Raw genomic sequence first — 23,120 nt, 5'->3', positions numbered from 1 at the left:
GTAATGATAAGCGAATGCTTATTGTGCAGATATGAGAACTGTAAATTAAAATGCTTAATGTAACATGCAATATGTAACTCTTCTCTAGCATTTCTATATATTTAGAAAACATAAATGAACGAGTATTTAAATAATTTTGATAAATCACAAGAAATAGTGAGGTAGGTGAAAAAAGATTATTGTCCTTGTCTTGTCTACAAAATTTCAAAATGTATAACTTGATTCGTGAAAAAGTAAACACATTAATTAACTCAATATTGTCAACATTGTTACACATATATTTACATTAGATGTGTATTCATAGTGACACGTGTCGTTATTTGTATTGTCCTTGTTTTACATAAGCTGAATAATAGCTTGTCAATAAGCCTACTAGGTACAGTAAGGTTATAGCAATATCAGCTTTTAGTATCATTGATTAAAATGTTTCCAATTGAAACTATTCGCTTAAAAGCTAAGAGACAAATCATCGTCTGGTCATATTTTGCTCAATGCATGGGTCAAGCAAAAATTGAATTCTATGAAAAATAGCAGGTTAGGATATATTTGTCCAACCGATTATATTCATTTCTGCACACTTGTACCTGGTTCAATCAGAAGTGTCAACAAAACAATTCTAACTAGATTACTGACATTTAAGAAAGGGGCCAGCAATGCACCTGACTTTAAACCCGGAGTTAAACCGAGAATTACATCGATGAAGAATGACTTATATGTTAAATGGTATTGCACTTATTTTTCAAAAATGTGAAAACTTGATCTTGCCCTCGAACTAATCGACACTGATCATTTATCAGGCTACTTTTGACTCTGGACAATTTCATAAAATATAAATTGGTAATATATTTTCAGATTAATTCGACATTTGGCCTGGTGACCATACTTGATTATATTCAAATTTACTTCATAATCATGTTAAAAAATATTTGCAAATAAGATGACCTTGTCCTTTGACCTGAAGCAAACGACTTCTCAACTTTGCTTCATGTCATAACAAAAATATTTAGTGGTAAAATATTTGAAATTGTACGTTGACTATTGACCTCATGACCTTCACACCTGATTTCAGTAAAGTTTCATTAAGAAGTTTAACCAGTGGCATATTCATATGTTACATTGACAGTATATTTCTTTGACAGCATATTTTCTGCTCCATTTTTAATAACTGGCATTAACTTTGATTGTACCAATTCGTATGCAGTGTTTGCCAGCCGTTTAGGGTCTTACTTTGACCTTTGGTAAACTTTGACCTTGACCATAGAGACTTTTTAAAAATCCCAACTGCACTTTTACACATCACAGTTTATATGCTTGTGCAATTTCAGAAACTTTCATCTTCTGTGTTTCGAGATCACTCGGGAAACTAAAATGCTGATATACATTTGTAATAACACCACGATTACTATTGGGCAACTGCATTTTCATGTGAGGCCTTAGTAAGCATTAGTCATTTTTTGTTGTGTTTGCTTGGTATTTAGAATCTTTCAGATTTATATATCGAAATATACATTTATATGTGAACAAGGTTTAGAAGAGCTCTTAGCTTGTCAAAATCGGTCTGTGAGTCTGAGACGTCTTTAGATATGTCTTATATTTGTGAACCAGTGCAGTATTTGAGTAATCAATTGTATAAAATCTAGTTGACAGTTGGAAAACATTTGTTTCGTTTAATCGGAATCATAGATTTAAAATGCGAACAAAAGACTCATTGACATACATGTCAATTCACAAGCATTACGGGTTGCTGCGAGTGGTGTCCTGTGAAGCCACTTGAACAGGATTGAACGTATGGAATGTTTTACGCAGAATGTTGATAAGTGTCTGTGCTGTAATTAGTATATCCGGTAAAACCAATAATGCAGCTATGATAATAAGCACGGTTAGTCCACACTGGCCTATCACCTGGGCACTCGCACGTCCGTCTTCAGCACACGACTTCTTTCGCATCGTCACTTAAAAGAGAAAGAAATGAAACTTATAATTTGTCGGTTCCCGACATTTTAAAACAAAGAATTATGAAAGAAGAATTCCCGATATCAAAGCAACTTTATACAAAATATTCTGAATCATTTCCTCAAGACCTGGAACTATAACAGAGCACAATCAGTATACTTTATCGTGTGAAGTTAAGTGACTGTAATACTCAAACGCATCCATTAGAGAGATCAACCCAATTTGCCCATGTTTTGTTGTCAAAGTGTCGACACTAGGTATAGAGCCACGCCCATATGTCAAGACAAAACAAAATTATAGAGAATGAATAAACAAGAAATTATCAACATTGAATGCAGATATCAAAATTTCCCTAGAGTAAATAAAATATCATTTCGAATTCAGAAATTGATATACTAAGACAATTCACACAAACACTCCTGAAAATCTTTAAGGAAAAGGCTGGATGTGCTTTTTGTCATCAATGACACATAAAGTTAAAGTAACGCTACTTTCTAAAAGAGAGAACAGGAGCAATGACTTGAGTAACGAAACAAATATTGAAGTGTGTTTTTTTTAAATGTCGGTAAAAGATATTTGTTAACATTATAAATAATAGCAAATTACTATCGATTTCTTACTTGAAGTGGTTTCCTTATTCACACGAAGGGTCGATTTAAATGATTCTATTTTGTCGGCAAGTTCTTCTTTGTTGATTTGTTGGTACATGCAAGTACATATCTTCTCTGTTGGGTATTCTGTAAAAGTATACGTTTGTAACCACAGCACCAGTTATGGTATATGTTAACAGATACAATAAGGACAACCGAAGTATGCAAATTGTTTCATTGTTATTTGTATGGATTGCGATGTACGTCATGATTGAATTATTTATCATTTTAAATCAATGTACTGTCTTATTTTCTTTATTTTATTTACCCATATAAACCTACCTTCAGGTTGTGTAAACGTCTGCTGAGTAGTGAATGTCGGTTGTGTTTTGGTCACCGAGACTTGTGTCGTTGCTTTTCGGTGTGTTTTAGTTGTTGCTAGCTGCGTTGTCGTTGTTGTCGATGATGTTGACAATTGTGTGTGTGCTGCTTCCACTGTTTCGATACTTGAATCGAGGTCGAGTGTGTAATCCCCTTGGAAAAAATCATGATGAAATATGTTTTTATGTGATTTCCTGGCCACTTTAATATTCTGTTTTATTGTAAATTTGATCTACGTTATGCATTAGAATTAGCAAAATGTCAATTAATTATATTCAAAATGTACAGAAGATATCGAAAACAAAAATATATTCCTACTCCAAAAAGTTTGTCCAAAAATGCGTATGTTACATGAATAACTAAAACCTAAAACTCTTTCCGGAATTTCGCAAGACAAATTTTACATTCTAGACAGTAATACAAAATGTAAATCCAAAGAAGTGTATTGTAAAAATATGAGTCATAATGAAATACATAATACAACTTTTTTCACAACAGTTAAGCGAAACGAATTACTGGGCAGAAATCACATCTAAAATAAAACTAGATTTCAAATATTTTTGTACCATAATCCGGATCTAACCACATGTTGGGATCACAAAGCTTTACAGCATCTCTCTGTGTTCCGCCGATGATTGATGTGTTATAGAACTGCAAACATGCCAGCTTTCCGATAAAATGGTTTTTGTATTCCTGATTCATTCCTAGAAATATTGCTCCATGGGCATTCAGACGCAATAGGTTGGCAGAAGAGAGAGAATGTGTGTCTTTAATAACATTTGGTTCTGTAGTAGCATAATCGATCAGGAAAAAGTCGAAATGATTGTCTTCCCAAAGCATGTTAAAATTGATACCAATAAACTGCCATTTGGAAGGTTCCAGTGCAATAGAACTATTCAACCTGAAATGGGATCCGTCTATATCATGAAAGTCTGCCGCTAGTCGTCCATTAAAGGATACACCGAGTGTAAACCCAGGGTGGTTGTTGATGCCCTGGTACGATAACAGGGTCGATGACTGTGACATAGCGCTGGTTGGTATGTACACAAAGAGCATCCAGCACATGGCCCTCTCACCATTCAAGATGCCTTCATTGTTGGAGATAAAGGTAAATGATTCGCTTCCTTCAAGAAATTCAAGAGCATTAAGCACACCAAAGTTGAGTGTGGGTCCATATGAAAGTGACACATTCTGCAGAAACGCCAATCTGTAATAGAGAGACCCATGATAAATCAAACGACACTTGCAATTTATGTCAATTTTTCACTAACTCAATATTGATCATGTCTCAAACATTACGTTTATTCTACGATCCAGGTCTTTTCCTCCTTATGCTTCTACGTATATTTTTTTTCTTGTACGTAATTTAGTTTCACTAGGATTGAAATTATATTGAGATTTGGTTCTTTTTTCGTTGTGTTACAGGGCTTATGTTATGGTTACTGATTACAGAGTAGAAATCTTTCACCGTGACAAAATCCTTTTAGGTCTTTACAACTACGTTTTCTCTGAAAAATGCTTGGGAACCTGTTGTCATTTCACTTACTATTCAAGGTGGAAAACAAGAAATTTGTTAAACGGGGGGTAAGTCAGAACGACATATCTCGCCTAGTAACGACAGATTTCATGGGAATACACTACCACTGTATTATAATTGAATGCTTCAGTAAAGAATGAAGCTTAAGCAATTAAAAAATAAAATCTTTCAATACCACCTTAGAGTTAGATATTGTAGAGCCAAATAATGAATTAAACTGCATCATACAGCCATTTCGGCCTTAAAGACCCGTCCGTGAAGTTGTTCTCAAATGCCTTTATAAATATGGGCGAAATTTTTATTTTTTTATTTTTATAATCAATATCCTAATTTTAAGACGGTAATAGCATCTCCTCTTAAACGAAAAGTTCATATAGATGAAAAGAAATTTAATAATAATGTTCGGGAAACATATTGTTAGGCACATTAACAACACTCCTTATCAAAGCTTGAATTTTATAACTGTGAATAGCTTATTAACTTTAATGATTCATTGTTGCGTTTAAAGCCTATTAAAATAAAACTTTACGAAATATTCACAAAGTCCATTAACCACCTTAGCGCCTTATATATTCGAAACAATTCATATCAATGATTTTGCTATTGAAGGTCCAGTACCGTTTGAAAACAAAAACCAAAATATCACTTTCTCAAAGACACAAACATTTTAAGGTAGGATGGTACCAACGCAGACTTAGGATTCACTTTATTGGCCATCATTTCTCAAAAAAGCGAGCAACTGGGCAGAAAACATTGACAATGACCGTACTATGTCGTCATGTAACACCTACTGATATCGTGTTATATTCTGGTATATGGAAGGGACATCGATTCAACTGCTGACTGGTAATACGTGAGTTGAAGGAGGTCACTATCAAAGTATCAAAGGAAGATTTGATGTCAGGAAATTGAAATGTGCAATCATTTCAAGGTTAGCGAAAAAAAATTAATAAAAGCAAATCCAGAGGTAAATATGTATCTTATAAATCTCCAGCAAAAATTAAGTTTTTGAAAAATTCTACCAAGAAATTATTAGATATTATGATTTAAGATGAACTTTTTGAAGAAATAGAGTAAATCTGTCTACAGTCCAAATTTTCTGAGACCTATCACCAAATGTTTTGATTGACAGATAGACAGTGTTTTGGCTAGAAGACCGTTAAACTAGAGTAGGTTGTGTTACCTTCGACTTTCTGATTTAAGAGAACTTAATTTCATCTTAAAGTTAGGACGTTTATTCTCAAAGCTAGCGTTGAAATTTATTAGTTACCAGGAAAGCACGTACATAAAAAAATAGAAAATGTGGCACAAGTATGGCACAAGTTTGCACAAAAGACACGCTAGTGAAGAACACCTTTCATTACAAATTTAGAATTGGATATTGGAAGAGACATATATTGAAGTAAACTGCATCATACGGCTGTGTCGTCCTCCTAAGACTCGTCAGTGATTCTAATGGGCGTAAAGTTTGAAACCTAGGCAGTTAATCCATGGAACTCATATCCGTTTATCTGATGCAGCCTTCCGAATCAAATGTATTTTATAATCGATATTTCAACTGCTTCTTTGAAGTTATTCGTTGTGATTTTGTTAAATCGCCAGTTATTATTTGTCAAAGTCGTATGCAAATATATTATCCTTCGTTCAATAAGTTGTTGGACGCTGCTTAAGGAAAATCCTAATTTTACCTATGATAGACACACAAGAGAACAGCTCCTTTATCATAATTTGTAATTAGGCACAATAGAGCTAAATAATGGTGTTAACCATTAACAACATCACTTCACAGGAAAGGATCATATCGACTGGCATAATTTAGTGTTTATAAAACAGAATGAACAATAGATGTGACAGGTATTAAAAGGAAACCATAGTATCAAAGAAACTGCCAATGTCATACCGGAAAGTGTTTTTATCAAAAGCTTGTCAGAAGTTCATCCTTGTCAGCACTACTTCAGTACATGCAAGTCTCACTCCGTCATCAAAAGCACGACCCTCTCTCTCAGAATGCTTGATACAGCATACTCGATGTTAGTCATTCACACGAATTTCGCATATTGTAATATTGTTAACGATATCGGAACATTCTTATTACCGTTTGAATAGCCGGATTCTGTTACAGTGAAAGCATCACTGGGATCCAGTGCATCAATGTGTATATATGTAGATGATAGGTAGGAATTTGAAAATAACATGATTTTTTTAAAGAGGAGGGGATAATGAATGGTAAATAATACATTGCATATTATATAAAACCCCTGAGTGAGGTTTGATAAGAAAAATACGGAACAAAGAGGCTAGAGAGATTATGATGTTGGATGTTACGGAAGTACTTGTGTATGTACGGTAACGTCTTAGTTTCAGTTACTAGCGTAGATATATTTACAAAATTGAAATATAAGAATATTAATGATGCTGGATTCTGAAATGAAACTATTCATGTACTTTAATTCGATGAGAAGATAAAGTCTATGAAACTAAAATGAGAATAAGAACTTCTTATAAAAAACACCTTAAAAATGTGTCAAGAGATGAAAGATTTAGTCTTAATGACCACTGAAGGTTTCTATCAAATTGTAGTATATCAAAGAGACTTCAGAAAGTTTTGGAATTTATTTTGAAATATGAGAAAGATATATCTTGTGTTTCCTGAAAGTTATTCCTAAATCATTTCGGAGTGTCATAGCTCCAAGATAGTCATCTAGCATCACACGATCAGTTCAAATCGAACAAAGCGACAAATTACAAATGTTAGAGGATACATTCTTCGAGTTTTCATATGTAGCGGACAGTTGAAAAAACTAGAATAAACATCGCCCGAATCCCACTGCAGGTACACTGTTAGGAGGCGCCTAATGTGGTGCCTTCTGCAGGGACACGCGTTTGACTTTCGTGTGTGCATCGCACTGTTTAGTTCAAAATAATTCATCTCATCCGTGTTTACTTAAACAGAGATGATTTCAACGTCAAAATTTCATTTTCAGTTTCTTCCTGTGAATATTGACAAGTTAATGTCAGTCCTCCCGACACTTTTTTGATGCAATGGAAACTGAAATAAAGTTAATGATTATTGCCGAACATTTTATCCTAATATTACAAAAAGTAGACACACGTGACATTATTTCATATCATTGTTAAACTCATAGCTATTTTTTTTCAGGTTAAGTTTTCATTAGAACTATATTATACGGACTATTATGAACCTTGCTAACTGCATTATTTCATCCAATGCGTGAGCTGAATTTCCAGGAAATCAGTAATCCAGAAAATCAAAATATGCACAGTGTAACACTAGATAAACATCAGAACAAGCACATGATCGAGTGGTGCTGTGGCAAAGCTTTCATGTAATCGTACGGGTTCGATTTCCCGATCTAAGTGGAATGACAAAGGGGTCATCGAGTTGCTTTCTTTATGTGTTCCTGTATCATACTTCAGTCTACTCGGTACTCGTGTTCTTTCCTTCTAGCCAACACCAGTAACTTTGCCAATATTATTTTTTCACTAAAGATATCTTACCTTTTTTCTGTTGGTGTTGGAACATTATGTTTCGAAGACTGTATTGGCCAAAACGCGATAGGTGCCGGTTCCACTTTAGATAGGTTGAGCTCATTCTTACGGTTAGGGCCTCGACCAAGGACAGACTGCAGCACTGTAACACAGTATCAACATTAAAATCAGGACGCAGTTATCTCTTACTAAATCTCAACAGAATATCTAATCCTAGCAGATGTCAAATTTTATTACGGTAAAGGATATTCAAGAAAATGTTGAAATTCTTTACATTTTCATCACATGTTAGGTTCTGTATATACGTTCTAAAAGCCTTATTAAAAGTCACCTTTGTGATCACATATCATAAATGCATAAGGTAGTGTTGCCATTTGTCAAACATATTGAGAGCTCTTTTGATTTGTCAAACGTTTTGAGAGCTCTTTTGATTTGTCAAACGTTTTGAGAGCTCTTTTGATTTGTCAAACGTATTGAGAGCTCTTTTGATTTGTCAAACGTTTTGAGAGCTCTTTTGATTTTGAGAGCTCTTTTGATTTGTCAAAAGTTTTGAGAGCTCTTTTGATTTATCAAACGTATTGAGAGCTCTTTTGATTTGTCAAACGTATTGAGAGCTCTTTTGAATTGTCAAACGTTTTGAGAGCTCTTTTGATTTATCAAACGTATTGAGAGCTCTTTTGATTTATCAAACGTATTGAGAGCTCTTTTGATTTGTCAAACGTTTTGAGAGCTCTTTTGATTTATCAAACGTTTTGAGAGCTCTTTTGATTTGTCAAAAGTTTTGAGAGCTCTTTTGATTTATCAAACGTATTGAGAGCTCTTTTGATTTATCAAACGTATTGAGAGCTCTTTTGATTTATCAAACGTATTGAGAGCTCTTTTGATTTATCAAACGTTTTGAGAGCTCTTTTGAGAGCGTATTGAGAGCTCTTTTGATTTATCAAACGTTTTGAGAGCTCTTTTGATTTGTCAGTTTTGAGAGCTCTTTTGATTTATCAAACGTATTGAGAGCTCTTTTGATTTATCAAACGTATTGAGAGCTCTTTTGATTTGTCAAACGTTTTGAGAGCTCTTTTGATTTATCAAACGTATTGAGAGCTCTTTTGATTTGTCAAACGTATTGAGAGCTCTTTTGATTTATCAAACGTTTTGAGAGCTCTTTTGATTTGTCAAAAGTTTTGAGAGCTCTTTTGATTTATCAAACGTATTGAGAGCTCTTTTGATTTGTCAAACGTTTTGAGAGCTCTTTTGATAACATATAAGAAAATAATACTATTTTAACACATAATATTTTACGTACATGACAGTGTAATATAACCTGGAACATTTTCCAGATTACAGTCAGAAATCGATTTTAATGTCATAATATGGACAATGACATTACGTCATCAATTGAAAATGGCAAAACAAAATGACTGTCTCCGTTTAATTTTGTTCTCGATATTTTTACTTCAAAACTTGTCAAAATGTAGCTTTTCTGTGTTGTGCGATAATACATATCTTTTTTTTTTGTTCCTTTGATACCAGATTGTAAGAAGCTCGTCTTGGATTTTAATTTGTCTTCCAAGACTCCTTTAATAAGATTTCTAATTAAATAAATACTCATTCAAGTTCCTATTTATCTACTCAAATCTAATACATTTGAAATGAAAGATAGAGAAAAGAAGTCACACAATCAAACGAAACAAAATGGTCTGATCTGGGTTCACTATACGCTACTTATTGAAATATTTGTATAGTTTTTGAATTCAGTATTTTGTAAAAAGTTTGATTTTATATTGCGTCAAACACCCAATACAATATCCATTTTCTAGACGTGAACATTACTCAAACTTGTTTTTCTTGTTATATCTGTACTGTAAATACCACACTGGAATTCTTTAACAGAGAAACTTTTAACTCTTTCAATAGAAAATTTAATTGAAATAAAAAAACGAAATACAATAGTTAACAATTTGTATGAACGAATTATTTAATATTAACGTAGCTTTACTTACCAGTTAACAAAATTAAAACCGAGTGTGCTTGGATGGCTTTCATACCGTCAGTGTAACAGATTCTTCATAAATAGACGTCCCTACGGCTTGCTGCGGGTCTATTGATCGAGTACATCACACAAAACCCTACGTCTTTCACCTCTGTACGAGATACCGATTACTGTAAACTATACCAGGTTGCTGTTTGTTTTTCCTATCACAAAGGCAGTGTGATTTGTCCTCATTGGAGACAAAGCCGTATTGTTCGTATTTAAGATTGCCGATGTTGTCTCGTTAAAGTGCTGATGCTAATAAAAACACTGTTGATCCAAAAATGTCCAATAACTGATATATTCTATTGTTAATGTGTTGTGTATTTGGTAGATTAACATCCTAGACTTAAATAAGCATTTCAAATTTACCCATTGTGTCGTTACTTCATCCTCATGACTACTTCCCGACAACGGACAGTGTACTTATAATGTATATAACCAACATGTTATATAGAAAACGATCAAATAAGATAAGAACGCATTATCGCGAATGGAACACTTCGATAAGGTTTATGGTAATCTGGAAAGATTTATTTTTTTAGATAAAAGTTCACTACAAGTTTATTTCCTTGAGTTTTTTTAATTTATCGGAATTAAAAAGAATACACATTAATCACATATACAGCGCAAAATGCATACTGAATGTATCTCATTAATTATATATACAATACAGAATTTAACAGTATATGATGCTGAGATGTATGCTAAGGATTGCAATGATAAAATAACACCACCTGTACTTTAACCAAGACGGAAGTCAAATCGTGCATCTGAAGAAGATAGTGTTCAGTACAAATCTCTGAAAACAGTTTGATTACAGATGAGATCAATTTGTATAGACAAACTATCAGCCTTATACCTCTATAATTATTTTGGTATTAAGGCCCTCTTTATGAATAGGTACAATAATTGTTGACGTCGCGCCAGCAGGAAAGCCAGCAGATTATAAAACATTAAAATAAAAAGCCATTACTATGAAGTGTGATCTTTAAAGACTCTCTTTCGTCGAGATATCTAAACTACTTAAACATCAATAAGTTATTTACGTTTGAATATTTTTACACGTACGGTATTCGTGAATAGTTTTGATTTGTTGAAATTACATTTGGTTAACGTTTGAATCAAAAAGCAAGTTTTGCAACCAACATGAGGGTGTTTTATGAAACTTCGTATGATGGTACATTAAATGACTTTGTCTTTAAGGCATGGAAAGAAGAATTTTAAAAATATTGTCGAATAAAAGCCAATGTCACGTTTTTAATGTATGTAAATTGAGGTTTACTCTTGTCAAACATAAATGGGGCGTATCAACATACGTCTGAAAAAAAAATCAGTAAACAAAACTGATCTGGTAAGCAATATTTCGAATAAATGATATATAACGACTCTTAAAGTTAAACATAGTTGTGAACTCCGGTCATGAGATCTTCATTATCTATCAATGAAAACATAATATTATTATCAATTATATAGCTAATATATCACCCTTCTTAGACGTTCTGTCTTTTAACAATTAATGTATTATTGTGTGTTTTTCTTAATCATTTCAATAATTCGTACAGAAATCATAAGAACAGCTTTGTGTAATCTTTGTATCATAATGATATCCAACATTTCTGGAGCAAATATAACGAGAGAGAGAGTAGACAATGTGATTTCTGACTTGCACGGTCGCTTTAAGGAAGAGACAAACTTTGTTCCTTGAGCGTCCAAATTGTGGTATGTCCAATTTTACCAATCATGGTAAGTCGGATTTCCCAAATCGTGGTAAGTTTGATTTCACAACCATTCACTAATAGAAAACACTTCTGACAACTATATGTGACAAGAAAAAATATGTTTGTAATATCTTTATTACATCAAATATAAACAAACACTGGTATGGGAGAAGTATGTATATCACATCAAAATCACTGTATAGCATATTCATGGCAGTCTATTTTTGTTACTATGACAACTGGCAAATTTCGCAGATAAGTGAGCTGAAACCATGACAATTAACCACATTATGAATGTTCATAGTTCTACGATAGTGTATATCATATAGGATTAGTTGTGATAAACCAAAGTTAACATTTACCATTGTCACTACTCTGCACTCGGTTCTAACAAAATCATATCTTCCAATACATTTTCCATATTACAAATATATAAATTTCAAGTCAGTCATATGAAAAAAAAAGAGAAAAACTTAATTCATGAAAGCAGCTTAAATCAAATACATGGGTGATGCAAGTCACATGTACATTTCATAGCGTTATTTACTGTTGTTCTGTAATGTTGGACAAGAAATGCATTGCAAAGCCATTTATATTTTGTCTTTGGTTTATATTCTACCTCAATACATTTACAAAGGGTGATCGTTTGTTCACCAGATAAGCTCGAAAATATGAGTAAATGAACATCTTACAGTGTATTTATTGCAATTTTTATCAAATAATGGCACTCCACAAAATAAGGGATAACACAACTGATAAGCAGGTGAAATTTCACATCTCTTCTCCTTTTGGTTAACCAGGATTTCAACTAAAAATCAGACAAACAAAACAAATGATTTTTTCATTGTTATATAACACATAAATAGAACAGAAAACAAAAGCATTCAATTGTTGTGTTGGAAGTTACTAAAAATCTTCAAAATCGGGCAACGGGTAAGTTAGATAAACATTAAAAGGACACAGCACTACTATAAACCATGATACATCTGAGAACAGATACAGTACTGTACATAAACCAACACATGTGATATTAATGTTTTCACGCACACTTTCACACTAACTCTCAATCTTGTCACAGGTTACTGTATCCTCTGTTGAATAAAAGTTCAGCTAACAATGAACCGAAAAAGAAGGTAAATGCAGATATTTTTACGACAAAGTTATCTTTTGAGCTGTATGCAGATGAATATTACATAAAATGGTAAGTATGGTAATTGAGTGTGTATTTAACTTTGTAACTGGGGGTGGGGAAGGGTATGCAATATTTATAATACTGCATAATACATTGTACTAGGTCAAAACGATACAGTAATGATCTTGTCTGTGTGTATAGTTAGACAACCTTGTGTGCAAGCTATCTCATGATCTCTTGAGAATATTTGGTTCATATACACCATACCATTTTACTAGAAAGGTCTGATTACATTTCGGTGGTCATTAGACTACTTTGGGAATTGAACCCCTGAAGATTTACTTCAGATTCACACCACAGTATCACAACACCAAGGCTGGCCAACTTCTAATTAGACTTCAGTGGTTATTGGTGAAGGTTAAAGAATACCCTTGACCACTACCCAAATAGAAAATCTGTCTCAAAGATTGCAGGGATGGTTGTGTGTGTGTGTATCTTTGTAAGCCCCTACTCATTTCGTTTTTATCTAAACTGACATCAGGACAAAACTTTACTACAGCTTTTAACATGCACACACAAAAACAAATACTGGTCTTTATCAAGACAGTAGGACCAAAGCAGTGTTGTAATCAGCACACTCTATACATTTGTATCTGAAACCCTAAGACTCTATTCACAATTAAAACCAGCTATAAGAATACACTGTTGGCAATGTGTGCACTATGTATTGAGGTTCAAATGAACAAGGACATGCTTTGTTTTTCTTTTTTATGAGGCCAGATGGAGCAAATAACTATACAATACAAAAAAAAGACACAATGAAAATGTGATGAGGACTGTTGTTTGACTGAAGTCAGACGGTGGTTATGGACAGTTGTGTGAATATATGTTTGTACTGGTATGTGTTTGGGGACAGTCTGGAGGGTTTGACTCTAGTCAGACGGTGGTTATGGAAAGTTGTGTGAATATGTGTTTGTACTGGTATGTGTTTGGGGACAGTCTGGAGGGTTTGACTCTAGTCAGACGGTGGTTATGGACAGTTGTGTGAAGATGTGTTTGTACTGGTATGTGTTTAGGACAGACTGGAGGGTTTGACTGTTGAGAGACGGCGGCTATGGTAAGTTGTGTGAAGACATGTTTGTACTGTTATGTGTTTGGGGACAGTCTGGAGGGTTTGACTGAAGTCAGACGGTGGTTATGGACAGTTGTGTGAATATGTGTTTGTACTGGTATGTGTTTAGGACAGTCTGGAGGGTTTGACTCTAGTCAGACGGTGGTTATGGACAGTTGTGTGAATATGTGTTTGTACTGGTATGTGTTTAGGACAGACTGGAGGGTTTGACTCTAGTCAGACGGTGGTTATGGACAGTTGTGTGAAGATGTGTTTGTACTGGTATGTGTTTAGGACAGACTGGAGGGTTTGACTGTTGAGAGACGGCGGCTATGGTAAGTTGTGTGAAGACATGTTTGTACTGTTATGTGTTTGGGGACAGTCTGGAGGGTTTGACTGAAGTCAGACGGTGGTTATGGACAATTGTGTGAATATGTGTTTGTACTGGTATGTGTTTAGGACAGTCTGGAGGGTTTGACTCTAGTCAGACAGTGGTTATGGACAGTTGTGTGAATATGTGTTTGTACTGGTATGTGTTTAGGACAGACTGGAGGGTTTGACTCTAGTCAGACGGTGGTTATGGACAGTTGTGTGAATATGTGTTTGTACTGGTATGTGTTTAGGACAGTCTGGAGGGTTTGACTCTAGTCAGACGGTGGTTATGGACAGTTGTGTGAATATGTGTTTGTACTGTTATGTGTTTAGGACAGTCTGTAGGGTTTGACTCTAGTCAGACGGTGGTTATGGAAAGTTGTGTGAATATGTGTTTGTACTGGTATGTGTTTAGGACAGTCTGGAGGGTTTGACTCTAGTCAGACAGTGGTTATGGACAGTTGTGTGAATATGTGTTTGTACTGGTATGTGTTTAGGACAGACTGGAGGGTTTGACTGAAGTCAGACGGTGGTTATGGACAGTTGTGTGAATATGTGTTTGTACTGTTATGTGTTTAGGACAGTCTGTAGGGTTTGACTTTAGTCAGACGGTGGTTATGGACAGTTGTGTGAATATGTGTTTGTACTGGTATGTGTTTAGGACAGTCTGTAGGGTTTGACTCTAGTCAGACGGTGGTTATGGACAGTTGTGTGAAGACATGTTTGTACTGGTATGTGTTTAGGACAGACTGGAGGGTTTGACTGTTGAGAGACGGTGGCTATGGTAAGTTGTGTGAAGATGTGTTTGTACTGGTATGTGTTTAGGACAGACTGGAGGGTTTGACTGTTGAGAGACGGTGGCTATGGTAAGTTGTGTGAAGACATGTTTGTACTGTTATGTGTTTGGGGACAGTCTGGAGGGTTTGACTGAAGTCAGACGGTGGTTATGGACAGTTGTGTGAAGATGTGTTTGTACTGGTATGTGTTTAGGACAGTCTGGAGGGTTTGACTCTGGTCAGACAGTGGCTATGGACAGTTGTGTGAAGACGTTTGTACTGGTATGTGTTTGGGGACAGTCTGGAGGGTTTGAGTGCATACTGAGCTCTTGGTTTTAATCTCAATCATTCCATGTTTACAACAATACTGTAATATAACCCTGTTTTATACATTTTTTAAGGTTATAATAACCCTACAAAATCCATTACTTCAGAAATGTGCATTCAGTTTCTGGTTCAAATGTCTTTTTACATTTCTTTCCCTTAATGTCTCTGTTTTTCACTGTCCTCTCCATTTACTTCGTCTGAATCTTGAAAATGAATTATGATTTCTGAAAAATATCAATAATTTCATAGAGTTAAAACTCAATAAAACATTTTTATATTAACTTTCTGAAATAACTTGTGTCACAAATAAAAAAATTCTTACTTTTGAGAATGATTCTACAACTTCCAGTTTGAATTTGTTTACCAAACGATTCCTCTTTGATTGGTTTTTACTAGTTAAGTTTGAGAAGTTTTGCAGGATTTGCTTTATTTCTAGAATTTTGTAGGATTTACTATCTACTGTGTTACCTACGTTATCACTTCTACATCATCAATCGCCCATTGGTCATGTCCCTCCCCGTCATGCAAAGGTTGCCACCATCGAAACTGCACGCCCTTGACCTGAGCATCCTCGGGTAGATTATATGCTGCCCGTTTGGGATTAAGGTAGTCTTCTGGATCATGTCTTGCAAGGAGTTTCCAGTGTGTCCCCTGAAAAATAGATTCGATGAAATATAATGTCAGAAAATTATCTAATCATCCAAAATTATCCAGGATAGCAGTGAATCTTAGCCCCAGTCTGAAATTCAATCCTTTTAAACTTGAACAACAAAGTTTTCATTCCATGAGATGAAAAATGATATTACTTCATCAAGAAACATTCTACTTTTATCAATATATTAACAGAATACATTCCAAGGACAATTTCTCCATTTGTGTGAAATTTGATACAAATGCTGCACATCAATTTTGACTATGTATCTATTCTATAATTGGTAAGGTTAATTGATGTGACGTAGATTGAGGGAACACATTGAGGTGTAAGACATACCCTATCTGTAGTGTATTGTAATAACACTCCCCTGTACTGTACACCTTGGCCTGTCTTTACATTACAAGTGGTTGTTTGTTCTCGACAACCTATCTGTAGCACAAACATTATTTTGCTGAAAAAGAAACAAAAATTTGACAGTTGATGCAGAAATCATGTGAACTGATTGTGAAATATAAAAACTTTACATTAATGCTGTTCCATAGGATTATCAATATTGTGTACCTCTGTATTAATACTTTGCACAGCCTAAATCTTCATAATTTCATAAAATAAGAAATTTTAATGATTATTTCAAGGAGACATACAATTAGTTGATGTCTAAGTAAGAAGGAACTCAATTTTAATGATAGTTATCCTGAAATCTTCTAATTACAGAAAACCTGTGTAAATTGTTGCTGTATCATTTCCTACATAAATAACACAAAATTCAGTTTAAATATGTTGTATGTATACCTGGCCCTGCGGAGATCCATTTCCACCGTAACCATCTGTCTTAGACCACAGTCATTGAAGTAGAGCGTTTTCCCATGGGCATAGGGTAGTAGAGCTCCACAGCCAAAACCAATGCCCCCACCGGTGATGGTTTCCCAGTAAAAACTAAACACTCCTCCCTCAAATGAATCTGACATTTTTCTTATAAGATGTTGAGCAATTTTCTCACAGGAGTAACCTGAAACATGATAAATAATTTTCAATACAAGTAAAAAAAGATAAATGTATGACAGTTGTGTCCTGAAAATAATTGCTGAAATTTATTTTTCACTATTTTCTGATAAGTAACACTAAACAGAAATTACAAAAAATCTCACCTGTCAAACACCTTTCAAATTCTGTTTGTATCAGATAATCAAATAATTTGTGTGTTTAACTTTAAATTAACTTTTCTGTATATTTCAGTAACAAGAGACGTGGGTAATATTGGGCTGTTAGTTGTATAAAGCAGTCTCTGATTTTCTGTTGTTGTGATATTACATGTAGGTAGCTGTAATTATCTATTGATATCAAACAAATGGTACATCTACACGAACATTTCAGTAACTGGGTTTACCTGTGTAACCCTGATGACACACACAGGTGCCAAACAGACAGGCGCCCCTGCCACTACACATAGCAGGACACTTTTCCCCAATGTAGACATCATCTAGTGCCCAAGATGAGGCTGATGAATTCGTCGCTTCCTGTAGCCATCGGAATCTTGTCGCACTAGATAAAGAAATAACACAATCATTACGTGTATCTTACACAACATGGGCAACTCACTGGTATTTGTCTATCCAACATTTATTGGGTATGGATGATAGTGATGAAGTACAATTTTCTCTTACCCTATATAGGTACAGACACATTTTTACTGATGTGAGATCACCTTGTCTCACCCTGGGATAGAGATGAGGGGATTCCCATGTCAGGACAATGGTAAGACATCACACTGATAATTCACCAAATTCACGTCAACAATTCAACCACATCAATGATGCCAAACACTGGATCAACAAAATCACATACAAACGTATTTGTACAATGGGAGAGATGTACTCATGTGTGTACCCAATCCACATATGTGCACTCTCCAGTGTGTATGGACCAACCCAGGTTGTGTAACATGACTACTTAATCAAGAGAGAGATAGAGAAGGACAGAAAAAGACGGGAGATAGTGTTTGAATGATGACTCACCAATCAACTTACTTGCATGTACAGTGTTTTATATCCCAAGATCATACCCGAGAATGACTGGCAAATCATAGCCCAAAACAAACACAACTGACTGCAAAATAACCTCAAGAAGTATCCTACTCCTTATTGCCACATATAAGAGATCTTTTAGGTGGGAAAACAACAAAATTTAAGCCTCGTTTGCATAAAACTAACGAACAAGATACCAAAGGACCATAAGTGTAAAATGAAAAGTAACAATTACACAGAATTAGATGATGATTTACTAAATCGAAGCAAATTCCATTACATAAGGACTTAGTAAGGTCAGCAGGGTAAGACAAAAAGGTTGGCACTCAACCCTCGCGAGAGATGATTAATTTGCACTTGGCAAGACATAATTGTGTTTGTTAACGTAATCATCTTTCCTCTCATGTTGAGATCTACCTATCTCACCTCCAATGTCAGTTTAGAAGAAGATATAAGTGACATGTTTTATTTTATTAAGTAGATATATTTACATCATGCTACTCTTTTGACTGACAAATTATTTGAGTTCTTTAAATGAGGGATAACTTTTATTGGCAGAAGGTTCACTCAAATGCTCTCCTTAATTGCATTAGCATTCTACAAAGGGGCCTACATGGACCTACAGCAACCTTAATTTATAAATTTATATATGTATATATATATACAATAATTTATGTTCTTTGTTTTGATTTTTTTTCTTATTCTAAATCAATGAGTAGGGCACATCAGAAACCTCACCCTTGATGAATTTATAATTCATAAACTTCTTTAAAGAATAGCAAACAAAACCATCTTCAATCAAAATTTTTGCATAATTGTTTTAATTTTCTAACATGGCTCCTTCTGTAAACCCCAAGCGTTTGTGGTATCAACCACAACGGTTGGGGTTTACAAGGACCCCAACGGAAATAAGTGTATATTGTTACGCTTTTTGGGCTATCCTTGGATATATTTGTTTAACATATATCAGCTGTCTTTATTGTGATTTGATGTTCCAGTTTTGCATGTTTTATTTAAGTCAATTTTTCACCTTATGTACTATGTAACATGTGTTTTATTGATCATGCTTTGTATACATTTGTGCAAATCTTTCCTGAATAAATTTATTATTATATTATTTATTATTATTATAACTCTATATACCTTGAGTACACTGTATCAGGTAGATCAATAGTGATCCATGTCCAGGCAGGGTATCCCTCTGTGGAATATTCACTAGCCGAGTGATAGTGGCTCGGACGACAATCAGTCTGCATGCCATTTAAATCAGGTAGACACAAGGGTTGGACATATTCCCAGCGGTCAGTTGCTGGATTCTTGTTATAGAGCAGCTTGACCGGAGAGTGAGAATTACAAGCATCTGGTTGACCGCCACAGCCAACCACGATCTGTTTCAGGAAACAAAATCCTCCATTAATATGAAATTTATCCAATCAGCGCATCTTGTACGAAACCATAATGAATAAAGAGACTGGAAATGGAATAAAAATTGTGAAGTTGCTATTTATTGTAGTGATGATCATGGCCTTGAAAATATGAAATGATATTATCAAACTTAATCATTTCTAAAATTTTGTCAAAAATCTTATTATAAAGTGGATCGTGTGATGATTCTGAATGACAGGTATAAAAATAATGAACCAAAAACTCAATGATATCAATTCAGATGGTTACAAATGTAGCAAAACTATCCTGTGATTATGACACAGTTGAGATAGACAGGAGCCTGCTCACCTTGAATTGCAACATGTAGTTATATTGTACAATCATTTGGCTGGAGGTGAAGCTTCGGGTGCCCTTTCCTTCATCCCAGCTTATAGCGTGTCCAAAAGTCGTACACACATCCTCACGTATTTGACCATGTGGAGTGAACTCCCAAGGGGCATCACTCTGTATATTCACATCATCCATATCATCGAAGGAAACCTGTATCTCACTAGGGTTAATTTCAGTTCCACCTAAAAATGATGAAAAATTCTCTATATCTGAGATCTTGGTCTTTGTGTATGAGATTCCACATAAAAATGAATATATCACCTGTACTTTTAATACCCTGTGATAGGCCCAGAGAGTTAACATCTAATTGTATGACTTATGCAGATGGACGTAATTTGTACAAAGAAAACAAAATACAAAATGTATGATTCTTGTTGGTATTTCTACTAAAATGTTCAATATATATCGGTGGGCTTATTCCCGGGCACATGTTTATCGCCTGATTACGGTCATGCAAACATCTAGATAACTATTTAGTGACTAAGACACAGATGAATAGGGTTAACTTGTTTGTGCATTCTAGACATGATCAGAAATATTTCTAAGTCAGAAGTCACTGGGACTTTTTTACATCAATATTCTTAATGTTACACATTTCATATAATAAATGAATACCAATGACATTTGTAGTTCACAGAGAAATGTTTAAATATCCAGAATGTTATTCTCGTTCCTCAAAATGTCTCCGAACATTAATACATACATACCAATATAGACCTCGTCAATCTCCCATTGAGGGCCGTTCTGTGAATATCCCTCCGTCAATGGCTGCCACCACCGTACCTTTGTACTTTCAGTTCTTGCTCCTTGTGGCAGAAGGACGTAGTCCTTCTTTACATCCTGGTAACTGGCATAGTCAAGCACATGGAGAGTGTCCCAGTGTAAACCTACGATGATTATCAATGTTATCAGTAAGATTGTATTCTATGCCATAGCTAAAGATTTTTTCATCAAGGTAAAGGTCATTACTTTTGAGGGGTTCTGTTTTGCGATATTTTCGAAGGAGTAAAATAAAAAAAATATAAGTACCTTGAAAATATATATTAAAAAACAAAACAATTATAGTGAATTCTGTGACTTGGTACAATAAATGATCCCTAATATATCTTACTAGTGTGACTCAATACTTATATGGATTCCTTCAGCCTGATGTAACAACATGCTTTTAATTTCCTGTTTATGAATACTTCACAGATGTTTTCCTTTTTATGGTAGTATGAGAACACATACTATTATCTGTAGAGTACTGTAGTATGACACTGTGTTTGGAAGATGTAGGAGAAAAACATCCTGGTTCTGTGCCTGTTCCACCGATCACAGCATAGTACTGTATAAACCTGCACAACAAAATGCCATACATTAACTTTTGTCATCAAACGTATCATTCAAGTTATGGGTGATTTTTTTTTCTAGACTCATTTCAGTGAAATAAATATTTGTGACACTGGAGGACTTCAGATATAAAAAAATATGTGTATGATAGGAGCTCAAGAGAAGGAAGCAGTGTAATGATACTGTTTCAATGATTCTGATTCTTCAGCTGTAAAATGATACTGACTAAATCACATATCATTGTTTTGCTCGACAAACCTTCATCCCTTCAGTTGGGTAGATACAAATGCAATTCAATTCAATGGCTCACATGAATACAGATTTTATTTTTCTGTAACTACAATCGATTAAATCAAGTAATATTAAATAGTACTTTTAATATGTGGAAAAAATTATTTCAACATAAATTACCTGGCATTACGAAGGTCAAGGTCACCGGTGACAATTTGCCGATTACCAGGACCTGACATGACCATTGCTGAGTTTTCCACCAGACCGTGACAACCTGAACCCACATGACCGCCCTGCACTAGTGACCACTTGGTCTTGTCTACCTCTGATCCTTCAAAGTTATCCTTTAAGTAAGTCTGAAATCATCAAAGTTATCATTCAAGTAAGTCTGAAATTATCAAAGTTTTCATTCAAGTTGTCAAGTCTGAAAATAGCAAAGTTATCCTTCAAGTGAGTCTGAAAATAGCAAAGTTATCCTTCGAGTGAGTCTAAAAATAGCAAAGTTATCCTTCAAGTGAGTCTAAAAATAGCACAGTTATCCTGCTAATAATCAAGTCTGAAAATAGCAAAGTTATCCTCCAAGGCTGAATAGCAGAGATATTCTAAGAGGTGTTCAAGATTGCCACATATGTAGAATACATGGACATGCTATAACATAGTGAGTAGCTGCAGTATTGCAATAAACTGTAAATTCTTAGTTTGTTGTGTAGTATCATGAAATCACATTCTAATGAGCCTTAACAAAGTTATTAACATCTGCTTGTCCACCAGAATCTGGGTAGGTTCTTACATTACACTTACAGGATTACTAGTGAATAAGAGGCGGCTACAGTCAGTGCTCCCATACCCAAAATCACAGGAACATTGAGGAGTATGGCATGTACCTCGTCCACTACAGTGATTCTCACAAGGGGGTCCCACATACAGTCGTCTCAATCCCCACTTGTGGGTGTCTCCTTGATGGCCATCTGCCTTCTGGATCCATCGTAGACGGGTACCACTGGGAAAATCATACCAAAACAGCTCTTTTATGTCAAAAAGTATACATAGACCACCTGTTTCACACTTACTCATGCATATTATTGCAGACTAAATGAATAAATACAAAATACAACCAGGGAAGTAACTCTTGTACAAACCAAAAGACTTCTGTTGACTTGGAGGAATCTCTTTTTCGGTCAGAAGCATATTGATGCTTAAATGTTTTCCTTCTGTTATTTAAAATTTCACAGTGAGTCAGAGTCACACAAATGCTTTCCTGCTGCTACTAACCTACCTAAACACTAGCAGACCTTCAAGTTTCACAATGAGCCAGAGTCACACATATGCTTTCCTTCTGCTACTAACCTACCTAGACACTGGTAGACCTTCAAGCTTCACAGTGACTCTTCGCCACATCCCCATTGGCTCACTGAAGTAAATTGTGGACATCTGAGGTCCTCCATTACACTGGGGGTCATCAGGTAGACACTGATGTTTAAGGTGATGCCAATGAAGACCATTGTCTGAAGAGTACTGTAGGTGGACAGCAGGGCCACTGACATTCCACTCCTGGCCACAGCCTACGTTTATCTCAAACTAAACACAATAAAGTAGAATTTCTTCCATTAATATTATTTTGGCAATCATATTCTTACATTTGATTTGAGTTTTTTAATTGTTTTTT

At 34.9% G+C, this 23,120-nt stretch overlaps 1 protein-coding gene across 1 annotated transcript in view; it reads right to left on the bottom strand.

Annotated features, from left to right (window-relative positions):
- Nucleotides 1-11,820: 11,820 nt before the first annotated feature.
- The window catches only part of LOC132545992 (reelin-like), a 63,359-nt gene continuing 52,059 nt past the window's right edge, over nucleotides 11,821-23,120 (bottom strand). The window contains exons 48-59 of the mRNA XM_060209680.1: nucleotides 22,806-23,032; nucleotides 22,256-22,454; nucleotides 21,635-21,810; nucleotides 21,122-21,228; nucleotides 20,599-20,778; nucleotides 19,850-20,073; nucleotides 19,259-19,503; nucleotides 17,479-17,633; nucleotides 16,884-17,100; nucleotides 16,428-16,542; nucleotides 15,909-16,087; nucleotides 11,821-15,660 (exon numbers count right to left, since the gene is read on the bottom strand). Of these exons, the coding sequence (XP_060065663.1) occupies nucleotides 15,609-15,660; nucleotides 15,909-16,087; nucleotides 16,428-16,542; nucleotides 16,884-17,100; nucleotides 17,479-17,633; nucleotides 19,259-19,503; nucleotides 19,850-20,073; nucleotides 20,599-20,778; nucleotides 21,122-21,228; nucleotides 21,635-21,810; nucleotides 22,256-22,454; nucleotides 22,806-23,032 (2,076 nt within the window). The 3' untranslated portion in view covers nucleotides 11,821-15,608. The remainder of the gene's footprint in view (nucleotides 15,661-15,908; nucleotides 16,088-16,427; nucleotides 16,543-16,883; nucleotides 17,101-17,478; nucleotides 17,634-19,258; nucleotides 19,504-19,849; nucleotides 20,074-20,598; nucleotides 20,779-21,121; nucleotides 21,229-21,634; nucleotides 21,811-22,255; nucleotides 22,455-22,805; nucleotides 23,033-23,120) is intronic.

Source organism: Ylistrum balloti, unplaced genomic scaffold (genome assembly GCF_031769215.1).
Source record: "Ylistrum balloti isolate Yb309-2 unplaced genomic scaffold, AGI_CSIRO_Ybal_v1 Utg369872, whole genome shotgun sequence".
Taxonomy (NCBI): Eukaryota; Metazoa; Mollusca; class Bivalvia; order Pectinida; family Pectinidae; genus Ylistrum; species Ylistrum balloti.
Note: the sequence above shows the minus strand (reverse complement) of the source record. Positions and strands in the feature narration are given on the sequence as shown.